This window comes from Eptatretus burgeri, chromosome 4 (assembly GCF_056783735.1).
Source record: "Eptatretus burgeri isolate ZD-2024b chromosome 4, Ebu_testis_v1, whole genome shotgun sequence".
Taxonomy (NCBI): Eukaryota; Metazoa; Chordata; class Myxini; order Myxiniformes; family Myxinidae; genus Eptatretus; species Eptatretus burgeri.
In genome coordinates this window covers 141318202-141342685 of record NC_140964.1, presented here as the reverse complement: position 1 = coordinate 141342685, position 24484 = coordinate 141318202, and the positions used below count along the sequence as shown (strand labels likewise).

Sequence of the window (24484 nt, the reverse complement as noted above, 5' to 3'; positions counted from 1 at the left end):
TGGCCTTATCCTTTCATATGATGATGATGATGATGATGATTATTCTGATATGTGTACTGTTGCTCCCCTTGGCTGTCCTTTACCTTTTCATTCACATATTTCCACTCTGAATCGTGTACATCTTGTTCTATGTCGCATTCACTTTTTTGCAGGATGAAGGGACCAGTTTTGAAAAATGGAGAGTGGAAAACTCATGGGGAGATGAACGAGGACATAAAGGTGAAAGCACGACGGTTTCTGTATGCATTATTTTTCTCATATCCTTCCTTAAATATGTGCATAATGTTGTTTGTTTCTCCACAGGTTACCTACAGATGTCAGATGACTGGTTTGGAGAGTACGTCTTTGAAGTCGTTGTAGATAAACGTTTCCTTTCCGAGAATATTCTGTCTGTGTTTGACAAGAAACCGCACGTTCTCCCTGCCTGGGATCCAATGGGTGCTCTTGCCTAAGGTATAATATTCTGGCTTCACTTTACCCTTTTGTCACTATTTTTGTTCCTGTTTGTTCTACATTCTTGATTTTTCTCCCTGCAAGTGAGGTTTATTTTCATGTTCGCAAATGGATATAATTACAAGACATTAGGTAGGACCCAAGCACCAGGTGTTACACACAGGTATTGACGTGATCATTAAAGGCTCGTGGAGTTCCAGCGCTAGCTTACTGAAGGTCTACGAGGACATGACATCATTTGTGTGCATTCATGGGACAACAACAAACGAAAAACCTCGTGGAAACTTGTTAGTATAACTTGGCAAGTCTAAATTTTCTCTTTGTTTGTGTCTCCTAATATTCCCTTCCAACATACCACCAGTCAAACAAAAGCTTGCAATATGTTGTAAAATTGGCCAAAATATCACATTATTTCCAAAAAGTTGAAATGCTCTTCAAAACTAGTGATACAGTACTTACAATGAAAGTTTTTTTCCTCTTCACAAGGTTGTCACAACCAAACAAAGACTTCCATTCCAGTGGAATTAGGAAAGTCACCAATTGTTGGGAAGAATGTCTGACACTGCCTGGAAACTGAAGAAAAGGACAAACTTCGGCACTTTTCTTCAAGATCAAGGGGAAAATAACCTGACTTCCCTTGTACACATCCAGAGATTGTTGATAAAAAAACACAGTAATATTGCATGATTTATGTTGTAATCATTTTACACAAACACTTCTCTTTCTCTCATTCCTTTTCACAACACTTTCTTTGGCCACTTTGTCTTTCTGATCATGTGATGGTCATTTTAATTTTGATTTATTTTCAGACACATTACACTTTTACCACTGTACCTTTTCAAGCTTCCTGCTCAGGATCATCACAATTGACTGATATTTTGCTTGCCTGAGACATGTAAAAGCATAATCACATATATTGAGACAAACATTCTTGATCATTACAATCTCAATAAAAAATATTTTAATGAAACGCCAACTTCTGGCGGTCTTCAGTTAAAATTGCTCAAGATAGGCTGGTAGGTTGTCCCAGAGGTGCACACACTACATTCTCAGCTCTCTAGCCTCAGGTTGAATCCTGATCCAGCTATAAACTGCCATCCTGGATATTCACATGCAAGTCGATCGATAAATGTGGACACCATCTATCGGATGGACATAATTTCATGCCGAAGCCAACCGATATAAACAGTAATAAACTAGAGGGGGAGCACTCAGTGGAGTGCAAAACCTCCACCGCCAATACTGCTAGGTCACTCAAGTGAACCTGATATCCTATTCATTCAATTTAACATCAACAGTGCTCACAGAGTTATAGTTTGCAACTTTCCCTTTTAACTTTTACATACTCAATTCGTTCGTCATAACGAGATTCCTTGAGACAGAAATTCATTTTACGTGGGTATATCCACCTGAAGTTCCAAAATCAGCCGCAATTATAATTTTGGCATGTTTTTTTGTTGGAAATCACTTATAACATGTACAAATGCAAAAAAAAAAAAAATCGAAAATTTGTTGAAAAAAGTTGCAAAAATTTTTTTTTTCTCTCTAACAATTTTTTTTGGGGGGGGTTGGAAATCACTTAAAACATGTAGAAATGCAAAAAAATATTCAAATATTTTTTTCAAAATGGCCGCCATAGCGGCCATATTGGATTTTGGACCAAGTCCAAAATCTAATGGCATGATCCTTTGACCACACCTAATCCCCCACCAAGTTTCGTCGAAATCCGTCGAGGAGTTTTTCCGTAATACTGTTCACAAACAAACAAACAAACAGAAAGGGGTGAAAACAGTAACCTCCGATCTTCGATGGCAGAGGTTAAATATGAGTCTCTCAACAAAAGATCAAGTTAGCTTCTACTTTATAGCCCCCAAGTTGGATCACCCGATCAAGATCGGGTTACTTAGACCAGTAACAACAATAGCCAAATGGCTGATGCATTTCCTTGTTTATTATAAGGTTGTATGGGATCATTTGACTACCTATTACACTCAGTATAGTCCTGTGCAGACTGAGCACCCTTTTCCTCACAGGCAAATTCTGGATTTGCCTCCTAATAAGCAGACAAGGAAATTTTAGGTTTGGCACATAAAGCTTGAGCAAGGAAAAGCAGTCATTGTGAAAACATGGCATTTTACCTGTACACACATAATGGTTCCGTGTGTATCATTGTCACTCATCTGTATTCAATGGGGAAGCTTTCAAGTGATTCGCACATGAGATCCTGAAATACCCTTTCTCTATTTCCTTCAACAAATATTTGATTTCAACACAACGCCGGTATGACGAAGATCTATCCTTAATAGGCCAAAAAGTATTTCAACAAATTTTGTGTACAAATCCAGATTCTAATGTAGAAACAAGTGCATTTCATCAAACAAGGTGTACACCAGCTTGTACCAAACAAAACCATGCTTATTTTACTGACAAACCCCATGCTTGAACTACAAAGAGCAATCGGTAAAGTTTGTCGAAGATAGCTGAAAGCGTTCACGAGTTATCGCACTCACAGTAAGTGCCGAGCCGTGCCATGTCGAGCCATGCCGTGTTGTGCCGTACCATGTCGAGGCGAGCCGTGCCGTAATAAACGAGACAGACCGACATATAATGAAAATTTTCAATCTTCGACATCACAAAGGGACCAAAATGCAATGCTTTCTTGTGAGGGTAACAATGTTATTTCCTTAAGGGAAGGGTTTGATAACTTTACCTGCCTTTGAGCTGCCAGGTGCTCGCAATTGATCCCCGACCAAGAGATCAGACTGCAGGAATGATAGGGGGTGCTGCATAATGGAGCACGTGCCTGTACAGAACGGATGAACATCCAGCTGTTCCTTGTTTGCAATCCTGACATTGTGGAAGTAAAAGATCCCATGATACACAGAATTTTGCACAGACCTTTGGGCTTGAACCATGTCCACACAAGACCTGCCAAATGACAAAACATCAGGATGCAGTAATTCCTAACCTCAGATGGAAGGTGATACGAAGGCATAATCACCATTTTTGGTTTAATGCAAGGAGCATGTACTTCAGGTATAAATACTGTTATGGGTTCGGTTGGTGGAAGTCGTGACCGGAGTTCTCGGATCCACTTCCCAGCCGGTGACCCTGAAGCCAACGAGCCGCAGATAACTCCGTGACAAGACGAGTTGCTAAACAACCACAGCCACCATCTGAGATGCTTAATTTGAGGAGGGTCCAGCGATAAAATCCCACTTTACCTTCCTAGTAAATTAATCACCCCAGATAAGGACTGTGGTTCCCAAGGCTCCACTTCTGAAAGTGAAGAACGGCCGAGCGACACCGTAAGTGGGACGTTGGATAATCTCTTCGACCATAACGAAACGGCGGGGCATAACGCCCTGTCACGAGGAAACAATATTGTTGAACCAATGGAAAGAGACAATCGGGCAGTTTGGAAAGAAGTTTTTTTTGTGTGCATTGTCGAGACTCGTATGAGAGCTAACAAACAATGCACAGCAAGGGGGGCATGAGACAAGAGGGGTGGGAAAGGGAAAGACAAAACAGTGGGGAATAGAGACATTAGGAGATCTGTGGAAGGGATGGGGTGGGGAACACTGGGTCTACAAGATGGACATTACAGGGACTTTCAGGAAGGAAAGCAGGGAATTTGAAGGTGGGTTTGAGTTGGATTAATGAGGGTAGAAAAGATCGAGGATTTGGATGGAGGATGAAAAGAGGTGGTGGTGAACAGCTGTTTTGAAGGCCTGGAGGGAAGAATGAGGTTGAACAGAGTGAAGGAGTTTATTCCAAAGGTGGGAAAAAAGAGGAATGAAAGAGTGAAGGTGAGCAGTGATTCGTGATTTTGGTAGTTTTACCAGAAGGGGGATGTTGGCGGACCTTGAGCACGCTGCGGAAATGTGGGGACAAATCGCTCACAGAGCGGGGAGGGGGGGGGGAGACCGGAGAGGAGACGGGAGAAGACAGAAAGACCACTGACCTGCCTGCTGTTTGAGAGTGAAAGGCCCAAAGACTCAGCCTCCTCGTGGGAGATGCCAATGATCCGAAATGCCTTGGTTTCCACTGCATGAAGCCGAGAAAGGTGAGAGGCAGGAGCACCAGCACAGAGGGGAGAGCAGTACTCCATCAGGCTGCGGAAGAAACCTTTGTATGTGGTCAAGAGCTCAGGTGGGCTGAGGAAGGACTTTGAATAGAGGATTTCCATTCGGCGACTGGCTTTGGAGACCAGCTTGGAAATGTGGTTTTCCCAGGAAATATCATGGCAGATAGTGAGACCCATAAGCTTGAAAGAAAGGACTTCTTCAAGAGGATTGTTGAGAAAGTCGATGTGGGGGGGGGGGGGCAGGGGTTCCAAACAGTCCTTTCGGAGAGACATAGTGGGAGTGTGAGATTTGTCCGGATTGAAAGACATGTTCCACGTGTTGGACCAATTTGTGATTTTATCCAGATCTGCAGTGAGCGATGAAGCTGCTGCTTGCCGGACTGAAGGATAACAGATGGTACGGCAGAGGGTGGAGTCATCAGCAAAGAGATAAAGAGGATTTTCCAGAGTCGGAGAGATGGTTGATGAAAACCAGAAAAAGAACAGGACCCAGAACGCTGTCTTGAAGTCCAGCCTGGACAGGAAGAGGGGATGAAAGAACTCCATTTAGGGCCACACGTTGGCTGCGACAGGAGAGGAAGTCTGCGAGCCATGAGTGGAGATGGCCTTGGATACCATAAGAGAGTTTGGTGAGCAGGGCAGGGTGTCAGACCGTGTCAAAAGCACGCAATATGTCTAGGCATATGGCTCTGATTTCATGTCCGGCATTGAGGACCTCCTTCCATTGTTGGGAGAGCAGAAGTAGCATATCCAGGGTAGAGTGACCTTGTCTGAAACCAAATTGATGATCAGAAATCAAGCCATTGGAGAAGAGGAAGGATTTAATGTCTGAAGCGATTATGGATTCCAAAATCTTGCTGATGATTGGGAGAAGGCTGATTGGTCTGCAGTTGCAGGGATCTGTTTTTGCACCTTTTTTATGCAGTGCAGTAATGTTTGCTGATTTCCAAGCAGATGGCAGATGACCTTGAGCAAATGAGAGGGTGAATAGAAGAGAGCGAGGGTGAGCAAGAGCAGTGGAGCAGGATTTTGGGACACGTGGGCTGATGCCTTCTGGACCGGTTGCAGAATCTGAGTCGAGGTTTGACAGCAAGCTCTCCACCTTGTCAGGGGAAAAGGACACAGAGTCCAGGGACAGTTGGATATGACTGGGTAAGGTGAATACAGAAAACAATGGGTTTCGGACACAAGATTTCGATGCAAACACCGAGTTTAGGCATTCAGCCTTTTTATGTGCAGCATCAGCAGTGCGGCCATTTGAGGTAAGGGAGGGGATGAAGGTGGAACATACACCAGAAACAGATTTCATTAGATGCCACCAGGATTTGGAGGAGGGAGAGAGGTTTGAGAGTTCAGATTTGAGATTAGAAAGATGTTGTTTTCTGGCTCTCCTGAGAGTAGATACACACTTGTTCCGAGCTTTATGGAAGGAACTGAGATTACCCCCAATTGGGTTTGCTCTCCATGAGGCAAAGGAAAGTTGTTTCAGGACAACTGCCTCGCCACAAGCTTCAGTAAACCAAGGGCGGGAGGAAGGGTAGGACAACTGAAGACGAGAGGGGATAAATCTGTGCATGAGGAAGAGCAAGTTTCTTTGAAATAATTCCCAGGATAAGTTGATGTTGGAGAAAGTAGCAATGGGAGACCAGTTCAGAAGTTTGATGGCTGCTTGGAGACCCTGCCTGTCGACTTGAGTGAAATGCCAGACTCGACGGCGCTGAGGTGGTTCTCTGATAACAGCCAGAGAGATGTCCACTTTGACAAGGACGTGGTCAGAAGAACCGATTGAAGCGAAGGAAGAACAGCAGATGTTTTCAGGGAAATTTGTCAAAATCAGATCCAGAAGAGATGGAGCACCATTGGTTGAGATCCAGGTCGGGAAGTTGACTGATTGAGTCAGTCCCAATGAGTTGCAGAAAGCTTTTGCTGAAGTGCCATGACAGGTGAGAGAGGTACCCACACCCAGCCAACTGGCATGATGACAATTGAAGTCACCATATATGAGGAAGAGAGAGTTTGGATGAGAAGATAGAAGTTGGTCCATGTTTTCGGATAGTGAGGTGTACATGGAGTCATCACTGTTTGGTGGACGGTACAATACACAAATAAACATGAGGTGGGCGTGGAGGGGAAGCTGTAGCCAGAGGTATTCCTGGGGGTGTGGGGGAGTGAGGAATAGAGTCTTTGATGAAGAGAGCAACTCGTTCACCAGGACAAGACTCAGGTCTGTCCTACCGTAGGAGGGAGTAACCAGGGAGAGGTACTTGGGAGTCGGAGACGTCTTGAGGGAGGAAAGTTTCTGTTAGGCAGAATATGTCTGGTTTGTCAGTGGCAACCTGTATGGAAAGATCTGAAAGGTTTGAGTGAAGGTCCTGGATATTTGAGGTCCCCATTGGTAATGAAGAAGTTGGGGAGGAGGTGTTGGGTGGGAGGGGAGGGGAGGGTCGGACAAGGGATGAGTGGGGGGGGGCAAGGAGAGTTGTTGAAAGAGTGTGGGGGATTGCAGAATAGCTTGGTTATGGGAGAAGCATGTGGTTATTGGAGGTGTATAGTCAAAAGTGAATTTATTTATTTTAAATAACTAATATGAGTGGGGTATTTTCGGTGAACACAATTGCTTGTGAAATGAGGGAACCTCTATGTGTTACATCTGGATGTCTCCCCGGGGTTTTCCAAAAGTGCAACAATCCCATCGTTTAGCGTCCCCGACGGAGCACGGATCGGGGAAGGTTTATTGTTGTTTTGGGTTTGTTTCTCCAATTGGTGCCCCCAATGTTTCATGGCTCCACAGAGTTTCTTACACCCCCCCCCCCCCCCAGGAGTACTAAACGACCATTTGGAAAACTAATTTTATTATTATTTTGAACACTCCAAATTTCCAAACTGTGTCAATTTCCGAGCTGTATCGCGGAACCGGACGGGGCTTTCGGAATTAATTTTTTCACAAATAATGAGAATAAAATGTACATGGGGTTGACGTCATTGTTTTGACATTGACCAAATTTTAAGGTCGTGACCTAATTATCGTCATTTTAGCATTTTTCACCGTAACTCGGCCAAAGTTTGTCTGATCCGAAGGAAATTTCCCTCTCTTGATAGCCTAGATTCAAGAACAAATCCCATTTTTGTTTAATGTACATCATACCCCTCAAAGTTTAAGGTCAAGATCAAATGGTGGTCTGAAAAGAAAAAAGAACATGTTTGTTTTGTCATCGCTCAATTTTGCCAATGTGGAACCTCAAAGACCACTTGCCCTTCCAAGATGGTTTTGCATCACAATAGGATACCTGCACTGAATTTGTGCACCTGATATTTGATGTGTCCTTGACCTAATTAACAAAAACACCTTTTTGATCAAAACTTGAATAATTTTCTCTGATTTTCATGATGTTAAATTTTATGGATAGATTGTAGATGGGGACATATTTTCCAAACTTCTACTCTATCCCTAAATGTTGAAGGTCAAGGTCATATGGTGGTCCTAAAATAAGTATGGCTATCATTGGATCGCAGGCCAAGGGTAGGTCACGGACCATCGCCATGGGTAAGCCAACCACAGTCGGGGGACGGTTACCCTTGGTGATCATGTTGTGATCACAGATAACTAGTTTATTTTGTTGGTATAAATACCTAAATATACCCTGTATTTAAAAACTGCAGCTCTTTGCGTTACACATACATAGGTTAGAGTTCAGGCAAGAGGGGGAAATTAATAAAATTGGGAGCTTATGAACAATGATAAGAAAACGACAAGTAAGATGCTTAAATTTAGATCCAAACAGCACGAGCAGAGGAATGCAATGACGTCATCCAGGTAGCCACGGGCAATAGGCGGCGTTGTGAGGAAAGGTATCGTCAGGTAGTAAAGAAAGGCAGCAGTGTCAAGACGGAGTACGAAGGGCATTAACTTTTCAGGGCAGACGAACAAAACGATGGTGAAGGTCGAAAGGTCTCGTAATCGCACAGTTGTTCCATCGATCGTGCACAGTCTTCCAATTCTGATTCTCTTCCTCCTTACCTCTGTCGCCTCATTGCAAGGTGAGGTGTCCGTCACGAACCAGCCTTATACCTGGGTTGGAACAATAATATTCAGCTCACATCGCCTGTCGTACGAATTTACAACTACCTATAACTTACAACACATGTTGATTCAGGAAGGCCACCTGTAACTTACAACACCTGTTGTGTAAGGCTCCCTGTAACATACAACACCTGTTGTGTAAGGCTCCCTGTAACATACACCTGTTGTTTAAGGCTTCCTGCACAACATATCCAAAGGAGAAGTGTATATCAAGTGTACCACCTCACATGCAGACCTTGATCAAAAAAATGAGATTATATTTGGGAGAAGGGTGGGGTGGGGGTAAGGTGTGTGTGTGTGTGTGTGTGTGTGTGTGTGTGTGTGTGTGTGTGTGTGTGTGTGTGTGTGTGTGTGTGTGTGTGTGTGTGTGTGTGTGTGTGTGTGTGTTTTGCCGAGTTTTATCATGAATGTGATATAATTGTTGTTTGCGAACCCTGCCAGTTCGGTAGTGAATGTGAAAGATGTTAAACAATTTACCGAGTGAAGTGGATGTACAGCCAAGTTGAAGATACGCTCCGAGTTTCAGTACACCTTGAATGCGATACGCTCCGAGTTCCAGTACACCACTCCCAGAAATACTGAGGTGCACAGAAATACTGAAATAAGAGGTGCACCACTCCCAGAAATACTGCTACATTCCCTAAAGAGGTGCACCACTCCCAAACGAGGTGCACCACTCCCAGAAATACTGCAACATTCCCTAACAAGGTGCACCACTCCCAGAAATACTGCTACATTCCCTAAAGAGGTGCAATACTCCCAGAAATACTGCTACACTCCCCAAAGAGGTGCACCATTCCCAGAAATACTGCTACACTCCATAAAGAGGTGCACCACTCCCAGAAATACTGCGACATTCCCTAAAGAGGTGCACCACTCCCAGAAATACTTCGACATTCCTGAAAGAGGTGCACCACTCCCAGAAATACTGCGACATTCCCTAAAGAGGTGCACCACTCCCAGAAATACTGCAACACTCCCTGAAGAGATGCACCACTCCCAGATATACTGCGACATTCCCGAAAGAGGTGCACCACTCCTAGAAATACTGCTACATTCTCCAAAGAGGTGCACCACTCCCAGAAATACTGCTACATTCCCTAAAGAGGTGCACCACTCCCAGAAATACTGCTATACTCCCTAAAGAGGTGCACCACTCCCAGAAATACTGCTACACTCCCTAAAGAGGTGCACCACTCCCAGAAATACTGCGACATTCCCTGAAGAGGTGCACCACTCCCAAAAATACTGCTAGATTCCCTAAACAGGTGTACCACTCCCAGAAATACTGCTAGATTCCCTAAACAGGTGTACCACTCCCAGAACTACTGCTACACTCCCTAAAGAGGTGCACCACTCCAAGAAATACTGCTACATTCCCTAAAGAGGTGCACCACTCCCAGAAATACTGCTACATTCCTAAAAGAGGTGCACCACTCTTTAGGGAATGTGCTACATTCCTGAAAGAGGTGCACCACTCCCAGAAATACTGCGACATTCCCTAAAGAGGTGCAACACTCTTTAGGGAATGTGCTACATTCCCGAAAGAGGTGCACCACTCCCAGAAATACTGCTACACTCCCTAAAGAGGTGCACCATTCCCAGAAATACTGCTACACTCCCTAAAGAGGTGCACCATTCCCAGAAATACTGCTACACTCCATAAAGAGGTGCACCACTCCCAGAAATACTGCTACATTCCCTAAAGAGGTGCACCACTCTTTAGGGAATGTGCTAATTGTTGAGTATTCGTCGATCTTTTCATTTCCGGGTTCCTTGAGGCCTGCCCTTCTTCTTCCCGTCTGTATTCACGATCTTGTTTGTCGTATTTTCTCTTGACAACCTTCAGTTTTTATTTTCTCCATTATACCTCAACTACTCCTTTTAGGCCAAGAATTACAGGTTAAACCTGGAAAAAGGTTATAACAAGCTGAAAATTTCAGGAAAGGTCCAGAAAAAAATGAGTTAAAAAAAACATACCAAAAGCCCCCAAAAATCCTCCTTGTGCTTTTCAAAATGGCCGTCATTTTTTTTTTTTTTTAATCACATCTTAACAAGTAGACATGGTAGAAATGCAAACAAAGTGTCGAAACATAGGTTTTCAAATACAAGCAAGCCTATAAAATCATTAACCACATGATTAAAACACTCAAAATATCCAAAACCAAGATGGCGGCTAGTATGGTGCCAAATATGGCCACCGTTCTCTATTTTATCATATCTTAGCAACCACATATGATAGAAATGCAAACAAAGTGTCTAAATATAGGTTTGAAGACACAAGCAATCCAATGAAATCATTAATCACATGATTAAAAAGCCCAAAATGTAAAAATCAAGATGGCGGCCAATATGAACGTCAGTGTGGCTGACAAATCCAAGCCAAATCAAATCTTACTTTTATGAGTAGGCACATAAATTATGTATAATATAAAAGGAAATTAGGGAAGCCTCAATACCCTCCTAAGCTTAGTTCTTTTCATAGTTTATGAATTGAGCAGAGTCATTTATTACCATGTTTCTTCATGGATGATCCTCATTGTCATCTTCAGTCTCGTTATCCAATGGCTTTGGTGATGCATCTTCATCATCCATATCCAACAATGTTGGTGTAGTATTCTTGCATGATTGGCCGGTACATTTGCTGCACATTGAAGTGCAAAACAATCCCAGTTTCTTGCATACACATGACATACCACCACATCCATCAACTTTGCGCCCGCATGAAACCATGTTGAGAAAAGTGTCAGGGGCAACAGGGAGGTCAGTTTCCACTGGTGCGAGGGTATTATCCTGTGACCTCCATCCCCAATCTGTTGATGGCAAAGTATTTCCCATCCATTCTTGAACCGTGAGATAAGTGCGGTACGAATGTTGCTTTACTGCAGCTCCAGTTGGAGGCAGACTTGCCAGCTGAAAAGATTAACTTGGGGAACTGTGACCAATTTCCCATTTGTATGCAATGTGGCGGTATTCATCAAGTGATTCAAAGTTGCTGGTCCCATACAGCTTGAGAATAAAGCTTTCTCCTGCTCGTTTCACCTCGTCATGGGTGCTTCCAATTTTTGTGAAGGTATCCAACAAGTCATAGTCCTGTTTTTTGTGCACAATGTTGAAAGCTTTACACTTGCCCTGATGATAGATTGCAGACACAGTGTCACAACCTGTCACAGCATGTAGAAACATCAAGTGATTGCTGGTGTCTCCTACGGCATGCTGAATATCATGAATGTTGTAGACCGTTACAGGATTGCTGCGGCATAACATGTACATATCTGTAGTAGCGGTTGCTCGAGCCACCAACATGACAAGCAAGTCAGTGTCTGTACCAACGACAACAACTGGCAGCTCTTCTGACTCTGCAATGGCTCGCGCTGTTGAAACAATCAGTGTGTCTGCGTCTGCTTCAGCCCGCTTGACACGTATGCCAGCCATAAGCATCTTTTCACGTAGAGTTTGTATTAGTCTCTTCTTATTGTTACTGTTAGCTAAGAATGCTGCTTGTGTTGTGGTGGTTGGCATATTATCCTCAAATATGATATCACTGGATGTACACTTCTGGGCTCTCCGTCTCTGCTCAGTTACCTTTGTTGAAGTTTGGCTACCATATCCATCAAACACCACGGTTGATTCAGCTCCATAAGGCTTCAGGATGTATGAAATATATGATTGATATGCACCAGCATAGGTGGACGGTTGTGGCCAAACAACTGATTGAAGTCGGTGGCCACCATCTAAGACAAAGAGGCAATTCTCTAGCAGGTTGGATTGCTGGGTGAATGATTTCAACAGGAGACCCAGGGAACTCTTTGTTGGCTTCCGCATCACACTGCCTTGGAAAAGAGAAGGTGGCTGAGGAGCAAGTTTGTATGCCAAGAATGATCCCATCTCAGAACTGTTATTCAGGACACATGTGATTCTGTTGAATAAGAGACTTGGATTGACTTCTGTGTCTTGTCCCCTGACTTTGACTGTCTTACTCTGGGCACCAATCGGCTTCACCTTGTCATTGCGGCGTAGCGTGATGTCTGTGAACTTCTTACCAGCCATTTCTGATGCTGCTGCTCAACCAATTTCTGCAGCATCATCACAGTTTACAGATGTATCTGCAACAATGCCAGTTGACAGGGACACCAGGTGATCTGGTTCATATCTAGCAAATGGTGGATGTGCCTGCAGCCATTCAACAAAGATGCAACGCTCCCTGTTATCCCTTGACTGGGTACTTTGCTGCATATCTTTATGTTGCTCTGAGGTACCAGTGTGCACTCCTGTGAACTGCTCCAGTGCATCACAGATAGGAACACAGCGAGGTAGTGCATGGACCCACTTTGTTAATGTACTGTCTGTGATACCCTGACCATGTGTCATTCCTCCAGAGGTTTTGAGCATCCGCATCAAGAATTGTTCAATGGTCTGATCGGAGAAGTTTCCACCCCAGAATGAATTTTGACGACGGATGGTGAAGTACCCCTTCTCTGTGAATAGTTTGTACTGTTTCAAGAGAGTTTCCTGGAATTGTAGGGTTTCAATGTTGCTAACAACTTTCCTGCATTTGGTCACTATTTTATAGTCAACAGCGATAACTTCTGAACAGAACATATTCACGTTTGATGTCAAATGTAGAAACACCTGATCGCAGTTGTGGTGTTTATCCGTCTTGTATCAGAGTAGCACGTGATTTCCTCTTTTCAGCAGTTGTGCTTTGACGGGTATAGTTCTTGCGGCATGCGACATGAAGTCTCAGTGGTGATGTTTTCTTCGGTACTTCATGAAGCCCATCTCCTCGCTTGAAGCTTGCCAAAACAAGTGTTTTGCGGCCCTTATCGCCAACTGTTGCGACGTCAGTCAAACCCAGCTTCTCTTTGCATATTATACAAGGCACATCCATTATCTGAAATGACAAATAAAAGCAAAAACCTTGGTTGCGGGTATTTGGGGTTTTTAAAACTATAATTAATAATCTCATCAGATTGCTTGGGTCTTCAAACCTATGCATTTCTATCACAGGTGGTTGCGAATATATGAAATTGAGAACAGCAGCCATATTTACTGCAATATTGGCCGCCATCGTGGTTTTGTATATTTCTAACGTTTTAGTCATATACTTAATGATTTAAATGGATTGCCTGTGTTTGAAAACCTACGTTTCGACACTTTGTTTGCATTTCTACCATGTCTACTTGTTGATATGATAAAAAAAACAAAATGGCGGCCATTTTGGTGGCCATCTTGAAAAGCACAAGGAGGATTTTTGGGGACTTTTTATATGTTATTCTTCATACCCATCGACATCTTTCCTGAAATTTTCAGCTTGTTATAAATTTTTTCCCAGGTTTGGACCTATATATACTATTACTCCTTGGCCTATTTAGCTTCCACCCAACGATACCCTCTGTTTTATGTCTTAAATGATTTTTAAAAATAGAATAAGAATCTTTACCCTTCTCACCTTTCCCTCCCATAACGACGCAACTTCCTTACGGACTCTTCCTCTTCTTTATTCTTCTTCCCTTTCAACATTTCCAATCCCACTTTGATTGTGAAGGTATTCACCACTCACCTTCATGACTTTTTTTTTTTTTCCAAACTCTTCCTTTACATCCTTCCTCCTCTCTTCACTTCTCCCCACTGCCCTCTGCTTTAATAACGGTTCCCCCTCTGGTATCCCAAGCCGTGTAGTTGTCAAACATCCATGGACTCCGTTCCAATTTAACAACTATGTCACTCTCATTCAATACACTCCTCAACATCTCGAACATGCTCTCTCTTTCCTCTCATCACACCTCCCCCTCTTCCCACCTCCTCAAATTTTGTTTCCGCTCCCATCTTCACAATACCTCCAACCAGTCTCATCCTTATCCTCTCTCTCCACCCCTCCCTTCTCCCTCCTCCCCCATGGCCGTGCCCTCACTCCCCCTTCTCAAAGCTGCCCACCACCCTCACTGACAAAGATGCCTCCTTCCCCCACCTTCTCTCTTCCATCTCATTTCTCCACCTCCTCCAATCTCCCACTTCCCTTTGCCCCCTCTTTTATTAATCCCCAATGCGACTCATCCCTTCACCACCGAGCCCTTTGTCCTCCCCATCAAACCATCTCCCCTAGCTCTTCTACAATCTCCTCCACACTGTATGCCTGGTGTTGGCTAAATGGTTAGGGTGGTGGGCTTTGGATCCTCGGGTCCCGAGTTCAAATCCCGCTCAGCTGTTGAATTAATACCAGGTGGGGTTAACTCAGCCCGTCATCCTTCCGAGGTCGGCAAAATGAGTGCCAGCTTGCTGGTATACTGTGCCGGAGTGGCGATCCGTCCAGGACTGTGCCCAATAGCCAAGGAGACTGCTTGGGCAGCACCAACGCTCTGCACACAGTATGGTCCCAATCTCCTCTCCTCCTCCACACACTGTCAGCAACTCTCACTACCTGCACCGCTCCTCCCTCACACTACCCTCCCCTCCCATCCCCTGCACCCAAAGCCTCCTCCCCTCCTTCTTCATTAACAGTGTGGAGCTCAAATATCTGGGGCCTTCACTCCAACCTGACTCATCTTTCCATACAGGTTTCCACTGACAAACCAGACATAATCTGCCAAACAGAAACTTTCCTCCCCCAAGACGTGTCTGACTCCCAAGTCTCTCTCCCTGGTTACTCCCTCCTCCGGTATGACAGACCTGAGCCTCGTCCTAGTGGAGGAGTTGCTCTCATCAAAGACTCCATTCCTCACTCTCCATGCACTGCCCTCACTCCCCCACACCCCGAGGAACACCTCTGGCTACGGCTTCCCCTCCACTCCCACATCTTGTTACCTCAACCACCGAAGGTCAAGGAGGTTATGTTTTCACTCATTCCTGTCCGTTTGTTTGTTATTTGCAAAATCGAAGATTTTTCAAGTATATCGGTTTGTCAGTTTTGATTGTCTGTTTGTCTGTCTGTCTGTCTATCGCCTACGGGTCACAACTTTAAGTCGATCGTCACGAAACTTCACCACATGTTAGAGTTTGTCATAAGCCTCTTCTTTTTGAGGTCAAAAGGTCAACATAGGCCCAAGGTCAACAACTTAGGTGGGATTTCTAAAATGCTCAATTTTCATCCCATTAACTTGAAATTTTAGGAGGATTTATATATCAGGTCACCAAATTCAAACAATGATTTTTGAGGTCAACATAGGCCAAAAGGTCAACATCGGCCAAGTTTCTAAAATCCTCAATTTCATCCAATTGATTTGAAATTTGAGGAGGATTTATATTTCAGGTCACTGAATTGAACCAGCCAATTATTTTTGAGGTCAACATGGACCAAAAGGTCAACATAGACCGAAATTCTAAAATTGTCAATTTCCATCTGATTAACTTGAAATTTGTAGAGGTGAGAGAGAGAGAGACAGAGACAGAGACAGAGACCGAGACAGAGACAGAGAGAGACTGAGAGAGAGAGACTGGGAGAGAGAGACTGGGAGACAGAGACAGAGACAGAGACAAAGAGACAGAGACAAAGAGACAGAGACAGAGAGACAGAGACAGAGAGAGCGCGACAGAGAAAGAGAGAGAGACAGAGACACAGAGACAGACCTGTTTGTCTGTCCGTCTATCCACAAATACTTTCAACGTCTCAGAAAACACACACACAATTCCCATGAAACTTGACCACAACCTCCATCTCCCATCATGTACCAAAGTTTGTTCATGCTGTTTTAAAGAATAGGGGTCTAAGGGGGTTTACGAGGGGGGGTTGCCCCCAAAAATTGGTTATCACATTGGTTTATATTGGTACATTTTACTGATTCCGTCCCACATTGACTATCTCCTCAGTATCGTCATTCTACCAGGTGAGCACCCAGGGGTATTGAATGCCCCTATTTTTTCCCCTATACAGAGCTGTTACCTGCCTATACACTGCCCAAATAATGGTATGAGTCAGAAGAATATGCTGTATGCTTGGAACAAGATCACCTGTAGGGCTGGTACTGTGCTCGTTTCAATAATTCATTCGCATGATTTTTAAGGGGTGAAAGCTAATTTTTATTCCCATTTTTTTTTCCAGCAATTACACAAAGATCGGTATTTCCATCAGCGAAGCGATGGGTGTTATCTCTGGTGGCTTTGAAAAGGATAACCAAGCAGCTTGATGAGTGCTCGCCAAGTGGCTTGAGCACTCCAACAGAACGGCTTGGCAAGCGATTACCGATCGCTGATCGGTCATATAAACCCATGCACCCAGAAACGCCCAAGCAATGTCCGAATTGGACAAATGAACACTTTTTTTTTCGCAGCCACAACTGTGGCTAAGTTCAATTCTGGAACCTAAATTTTGTAATTCGGCTAAGTTTAAGAGATTCTCAAGGTTATGGCATGTGCGGAAATGAAATAAAGCCACGAACGCCGGCATCTCTCGGCATTTATAAGCACTGCAAGGTACCCAGCAATTCGTAGCAATGATGAACAGGCATTCGATAATATGAGTGAGGAAAGTGAAAAAATAAAGCTCTGGTTTAGAAATCGTTGCGACCTGTTCCAAGTCAAGGCATGGTCAAGCAGGCCAAAAAACATGGCGGCTTCAGACCCCACGAGGTTACCCAGGAAACGTCTTAAGACCCCAGACAGTGAGGTGGCCGAAGATCGCCTGATAAAGGATACAATTAAATAAGGCTGTTAATTATCTTCAAATGGGGCGTTTTAATTAACCCAAACATGCAATTTTCACTCATGCACTCCATTGGAGTTCCCTTTGTGTGCATACAAAGTTTCAGGCTGTTAGGTTTCATCGTTGTAGAGTTATGGAAGAGACGGATGGACTGACAGACATAAACTGACATTTATTATTACAGAAGAAAGAAGACAGATAGGATATAGTCTTCCTTCAAGGATTTTGCTGAATTTATTTCAAACCAATTTCAAGATATCACCAAAGTGAATTCCTGTGAGCCACCACCCAAGACGAGATTCGTTGTGAAACGTTCACGTGGACTTTCACATGGTTGTATCAACATTGGTCTAGGACAACATTGGTCTTGGACAGCACTGTTTCTGCCTCAGTGGGTTCATCAACAGGACAAAAGAATGGGTGAACGCTTGACGCGCGAGTTGTGAGAAGAGCCCATACGTTCAAGCTGATGATGCAGTGAATATATATTTATTTTTGTATCACCAAAGGAAATAACAACCCCCTAAAAGGGAAAGTGGGCAGACATGGATAAAGTGGGCAGACAGATACTGTACACCAGTAGATCCACAACCTCAGTTGTGTCCAGGAAGTCAGTGAATACACAAGGATCAAATAAATACATAGCAAACACATAAATATCTAAAACAGTTCAGTGGATTTTCGGTGGTGAATCGTTATAACTGCAAAAATAAGTTTCAAAAGAAAACTTTGATTCACCGTGAACGCATTTGAACCTTGCAGAACAAGTTTTCCAGGTGTGTGTCAGATTACAATGTCTCTTGTTCAAACCGATATCTCTCACTGAACCCAGTATAAAGGAAAAAAAATTCTGTGAGGGTGGAGGTTACATGAGATTGCTTGCAGTTTGTGGCATAAACAAAACGACAGTCTTCTTATTAGCCTGTGCACACGAACCAGAAAGTGGGGTTAAGCAAACAGGAATGTACGTGCATACGGAGAACGTGCGTATAACGTACGTATGTGTCTGTATTTTGTTTTACCATCTTTGAAACCGCCTGTCTGATTGACACGAAATTTTCACCAAAGAATCAAACTTGGCTCCTGGCCCATGGGGAATAAGTGTGATGTTTGTGATGATGGAATAAGTGTGATGATGGAGTCACAGGAGGCATGACGTTTTTGAGTTGTCAGTCTGTCCGTACACATACGTCCGTCCATGCTAATTTTCTCTCTTTTCTCTGCAACCGCTAATCCGATTGACCAGAGAATTTATTTTCACCATCGATGCGACGACTCATGCAGAATGTTTGATGACAATTATGACATCAGAAGTCACATGGTGCGGCAGCCACGTTGGGGGAAAAAAAGGAGAAACTTCAGACCTCTGTATCTCAGAAACCGCCCCAAGGAAAGACATGAAACTTGGCACATGGCAAATACTCCTCATGGGAAACAAGTGTGAATTTGTTTGATGATGTAATACCTGGCTTTGCGCTGACGTCATAATTGCATATGTCGAATGCTTGATTATTTGGAACATTTGTGTGTGAAAAAAACGAGACGTGTGTGACTGACATTTCTTTTGGCGAGGCTTCTCCCGCTCATTTGTCATTGTCTTTTGGTGGAAAATCCACTGAACTGTTTTAGATATTTGTGTGTTTGCTATGTATTTATTTGATCCTTGTGTATTCACTGACTTCCTGGACACAACTGAGGTTGTGGATCTACTGGTGTACAGTAGGTAATCTACTGATGTGGATCCTTGACCGAGGTTGTGGATCCGTTGTTTGGAGAGGTTCTGGGCTGAAAGGATCGAAACCTCGAGGAAGAACGGCACCCAGCTGATGATTCATGTGGTCAGAAAAGTGTGTGTGTGTGTGTGTGTGTGTGTGTGTGTGTGTGTGTGTGTGTGTGTGTGTGTGTGTGTGTGTGTGTGTGTGTGTGTGTGTGTGTGTGTGTGTGTGTGTGTGTGTGTTTATTTTTTAACTTGTATGAGATAGGGATGAGTCAGGGTACACAGGCGAAACAAGATGGGCAAGACAGGGAATATCACTCCCTTACACTACAGGGACTTCAGGAAGGAAAGCAGGTAATTTCAAGGAGGTGGTTTTGGGTGGATTAGCGGGGGTAGAAAAGATCGTGGTTTTGGATGGGGGAAGATAATAAATGGTGGTGAATGGCTGGTTTGAAGACCTAGAGGGAAGAGTGGGATTGAAGAGAGTGTGGGAATTTGTTCCAAAGGAGGGGAAAAAGGAATGAAAGAGTGAAGGTGAGCAGTGATTCGTGATTTTGGTAGTTTTACCAGAAGGGGGTTGCTGGCGGACCTTGAGCGCCCTGTGGAAATGTGGTGGGGACAAATCGCAGTCAGAGGAAGGGGGGGGGGAGGGGGGGCCGAGGCCAGAGAGAATATGGTAAAAGTCAGAAAGACCACCGACCTACCTGCAGTGAGAGAGTGAGAGACCCAACGACAGCCTCAGCGCGGGAGATACCAATGATCGTAAATACCTTGGTTTTCACAGTGTGAAGCCGAGAAACGTGAGAGGCAGAAGCACCAGCCCAGAGGGGAGAGCAGTGCTCCATCAGGCTGCAGATGAAAGCTTTGTATGTGGTCAGGAGCTCAGGTGTGCTGAGGAAGGACTTTGCATGATGGAGGATGCCCAGTTGGCCACTGTCTTTGGAGGCCAGGTTGGAGATGTGGCTTTCCCAGGACAGATCATGGCAGATAGTGAGACCCAGAGGCTTGAATTTTTTACAAAGACTTTTGTTTCCATCGTCGAGGCCCGTACGAGAGCTAAAATTAAAGGACTTCTTCAAGAGGATTATTGAGAAAGTAGAATGGGAGGTGAGGGTGGGGGAGGGGGGTTGCAGATGTTCCTTTTGGAGAGACATAGTGAGAGTGTGAGATTTGTCAGGATTGAAAGACGTGTTCCACATGTTGGACCAGTTTGTGATTTTATCCAGATCTGCAATGAGCGAAGAAACTGCTGCTTGCTGGTCTGAGGGATGACCGATGGTACGGCAGAGGGTGGAGTCATCAGCAAAGATATAAAGAGGATTTTCCAGAGTTGGAGAGATCATTGATGAAAACCAGAAAAAGAACAGGACCCAGAATGCTACCTTGAGGAACTCCAGCCTGAACAGGAAGAGGGGATGAAAGAACTCCATTTAGGGCCACACGTTGGCTGCGACAGGAGAGGAAGTCTCCGAGCCATGAGTGGAGATGGGCTTGGATGCCATAGGAAGAGTTTGGTGAGCAGGGCAGGGTGCCAGACCATATTGCAAGCATGTGATATGTCTAGGGATATGGCTCTGATCTCTTGTGTGGCATTGAGGACCTCCATCCATTGATGGGAGAGCAGAAGCAGCATATCCAGGGTAGAGTGATCTGGTCTGAAACCAAATTGATGATCAGAAATCAAACCATTGGAGAAGAAGAAGGAATTAATGTTGGAAGCGACGATGGATTCAATAACCTTGCTGATTTTTGGGAGAAGGCCGATTGGTCTGTAGTTGCAGGAATCTGATTTTGCACCTTTTTATGGAGGGCAGTAATGTTTCTTGATTTCTAAGCAGATGGCAGATGTCCTTGAGCAAATGAGAGGGTGAATAGAAGAGAGAGAGGGTGAGCAAGAGCAGAGGAGCATGTTTTTAGGACACGAGGGGTGATGCCGTCTGGACCGGTTGCAGAATTTGAGTCGAGGTTTCACAGCAAGCTCTCCACTTTGTCAGGAGAAAAGGTCACAGAGTCCAGGGACAGGTGGGTGGGTGCCACCGGGTAAGGTGGGTACAGAAAGAGATGAGTTTGATGACTTCATCTTTGCTTTTTGCTTCTTTGGGTTCCTTCTGATTAATCCAATGCAATGTCCTACCTATTTGTTCTTCCATTTGATTTGAATTGAATTTGTTTTAATCCCATTTTAAATTCAATTGAACAATACTTCACGTCATGTGTCCAATCAAAGGGGGACGATTTGGTGCCCGGTCATCATATAATGTCCAACAATAAACAATTATTAAAATGTGTTTCTTCATTACTTCCATAACACCCTTATTGAAATATTTTCAGAATAGAAGAGAAGTTTGTTTCACACAATCACGATGAAATATTTCAGTTCAAATATTTTACTTGTGTTTGAAAAAAATTGTCTGTTCTATATTTTGAATCATTGTCAATTCGCATCATCATACAATTGTAAACGTACCTGTGTCTTTGCAGGTTATACATTGCCAGAGGAAGCACAACATGTTGCTGACAGTGAAGGTATTTGGAAAGCAATTGAATCTGCAGAAGAGAAAGCTTTAGGAAATGGACAAGGATACAACCAAAACTTGGCACTTTCTATGGACAAGACAATGCCGAAACCGTGGGAAATGAGAGACCAGACATATTTTGGAGATAGACAAGGGTACACACCAAATACGGCAAAATCTCTGGACAAGGCAACAATGAAACAGTGGGTAATGAGAGACCAGACAGAAGAGGGAGGTCGTGAAAGTGAGGTGCAGGATGATGTAAATGCATATAGCGAGGACTGGAGAAGTAGAGAGGTTGAGAAACAAAAAGAGGTCGTACATGATTCTACAGAAGACAAAGGCAACGTGAGCAACAAAGGAGATACGCATGAAGAAGGAGATGCAGAAAGCTTGGCTAAACTTCTGGAGACTGCACTTTTGAATCAGTGGATAGAGGAACAGCCAAGTGAGGATAAAGTAACTGGATATCCAGGTACAGAGATACCGGGGGAGAGTGAGGAAAACAACTGGGGGGAAGAGGGAGAAACATCCGAAGATTCACAAGTTTGGAAAACGTGGTGGGAAGAGGACAATAACAAAACTGAAAAAGAACAAAAGGAAGACATTTTGTGGGAAGAGGATACAACTCGCAAAACAGAAACAGGTAAAACAGAAATGGGAAAGACTGGAGGTGCGGACGGAGACGGAGTTACTGTTGGAGGAGAGGGGGATGGAAGTGCAGGAGGAACAAAGGAAGTTACTGAAGGAAAGACTGGAGATGAAGTCGGGGTAAAAGGAGATGAAGAATATCAAACAGAAAATTTCCAGTTGAACACTGAACAGAATTGGGGGAAATGGAAGAAAGTTGAAGAAGATCAAGAGAATAAAAACATTTTCGAAGGAAAAGACAATTATACTCAAGTCACGAAAAATACAAGTAAGTCTGACGTGCACATCAAGTTTCCCACATTTGAATGTTCTTAGCCGTTTAATTCTGAACAAGTTTCCAAAACTAGATACAAGGTAGGTCAAACGAGATAGGGGTTACAATAAACGAGATACGAGTTCATTCAAACTAGATACGAGTTACAATTTGACTGAGTTGGTGAATTATTGTTGCATTGCCCTCACCTGGGGGGTTGATTTCCATGGTTGATCATGGTGGACAATTCCTCACCCTGTGACGAAGCGGTTACCTGTTCAGGTTGGTTCTTAGTCACATCATGATTAATGACTTAAGGTGAGTGTGCCGTTACTCTGACAAAGAGTAGACAGGAATCCACCACATACAGTCCACCACCTTGTTCATTTATAATGATTTTCTATCCATTCAAACCATGAGTACCCCTCATACTTGTTCTTCTTAACTTTGTCTTGGATTAAACAATTGACACTGCAATGCAGAAATCAATGCCCCGATTTGGAGTATCAACTTGAAGGGATTTATGTCTCGGCCTCGACTTGGCCGCATGTTTAAACCCACTTGTAGTATCAACTTGAGGGAATTTATGTCTCGGCCGCGACTTGGCCGCATGTTTAAACCCACTTGTAGTATCAACTTGAGGGAATTTATGTCTCAGCCGCGACTTGGCCGCATGTTTAAACCCACTTGCAGTAACAACTTGAGGGAATTTATGTCTCAGCCGCGACTTGGCCGCATGTTTAAACCCACTTGTAGTATCAACTTGTGGGGATTTATGTCTCAGCCTCGACTTGGCCGCATGTTTAAACCCACTTGCAGTATCAACTTGTGGGGATTTATGTCTACGCCTCGACTTGGCCGCATGTTTAAACCCACTTGTAGTATCAACTTGTGGGGATTTACGTCTCAGCCTCGACTTGGCCGCATGTTTAAACCCACTTGCAGTATCAACTTGTGGGGATTTATGTCTACGCCTCGACTTGGCCGCATGTTTAAACCCACTTGTAGTATCAACTTGTGGGGATTTATGTCTCAGCCACGACTTGGCCGCATGTTTAAACCCACTTGCAGTATCAACTTGTGGGGATTTATGTCTACGCCTCGACTTGGCCGCATGTTTAAACCCACTTGTAGTATCAACTTGAGGGAATTTATGTCTCAGCCGCGACTTGGCTGCATGTTTAAACCCACTTGTAGTATCAACTTGTGGGGATTTATGTCTCAGCCTCGACTTGGCCGCATGTTTAAACCCACTTGCAGTATCAACTTGAGGGGATTTATGTCTCAGCCTCGACTTGGCCGCATCTTTAAACCCACTTGTAGTATCAACTTGAGGGGATTTATGTCTCAGCCTCGACTTGGCCGCATGTTTAAACCCACTTGTAGTATCAACTTGAGGGGATTTATGTCTCAGCCTCGACTTGGCCGCATGTTTAAACCCACTTGGAGTATCAACTTGAGGGGATTTATGTCTCAGCCTCGACTTGGCCGCATGTTTAAACCCACTTGGAGTATCAACTTGTGGGGATTTATGTCTCAGCCTCGACTTGGCCGCATGTTTAAACCCACTTGGAGTATCAACTTGTGGGGATTTATGTCTCAGCCTCGACTTGGCCGCATGTTTAAACCCACTTGTAGTATCAACTTGTGGGGATTTATGTCTCAGCCTCGACTTGGCCGCATGTTTAAACCCACTTGTAGTATCAACTTGAGGGGATTTATGTCTCAGCCTCGACTTGGCCGCATGTTTAAACCCACTTGTAGTATCAACTTGTGGGGATTTATGTCTCAGCCTCGACTTGGCCGCATGTTTAAACCCACTTGGAGTATCAACTTGAGGGGATTTATGTCTCAGCCTCGACTTGGCCGCATGTTTAAACCCACTTGTAGTATCAACTTGTGGGGATTTATGTCTCAGCCTCGACTTGGCCGCATGTTTAAACCCACTTGGAGTATCAACTTGAGGGGATTTATGTCTCAGCCTCGACTTGGCCGCATGTTTAAACCCACTTGGAGTATCAACTTGTGGGGATTTATGTCTCAGCCTCGACTTGGCCGCATGTTTAAACCCACTTGGAGTATCAACTT

The 24484-nt window shown here is 44.0% G+C and overlaps 2 protein-coding genes across 3 annotated transcripts in view; both read left to right on the top strand.

The window, feature by feature from the left end:
* BLMH (bleomycin hydrolase) overlaps window positions 1-1423 on the top strand; it is a 124799-nt gene extending 123376 nt beyond the window's left edge. For both annotated transcript variants that reach the window (XM_085880201.1, XM_085880202.1), the window contains exons 11-13: window positions 153-219; window positions 304-453; window positions 940-1423. In XM_085880201.1, coding sequence (XP_085736327.1) covers window positions 153-219; window positions 304-452 — 216 coding nt within the window. In that variant the 3' untranslated portion in view covers window position 453; window positions 940-1423. The remainder of the gene's footprint in view (window positions 1-152; window positions 220-303; window positions 454-939) is intronic.
* Window positions 1424-8352: 6929 nt separating this feature from the next.
* The window catches only part of LOC147029261 (uncharacterized), a 31960-nt gene continuing 15828 nt past the window's right edge, over window positions 8353-24484 (top strand). The window contains exons 1-2 of the mRNA XM_085880189.1: window positions 8353-8578; window positions 21458-22411. Coding sequence (XP_085736315.1) covers window positions 8473-8578; window positions 21458-22411 — 1060 coding nt within the window. The 5' untranslated portion in view covers window positions 8353-8472. The remainder of the gene's footprint in view (window positions 8579-21457; window positions 22412-24484) is intronic.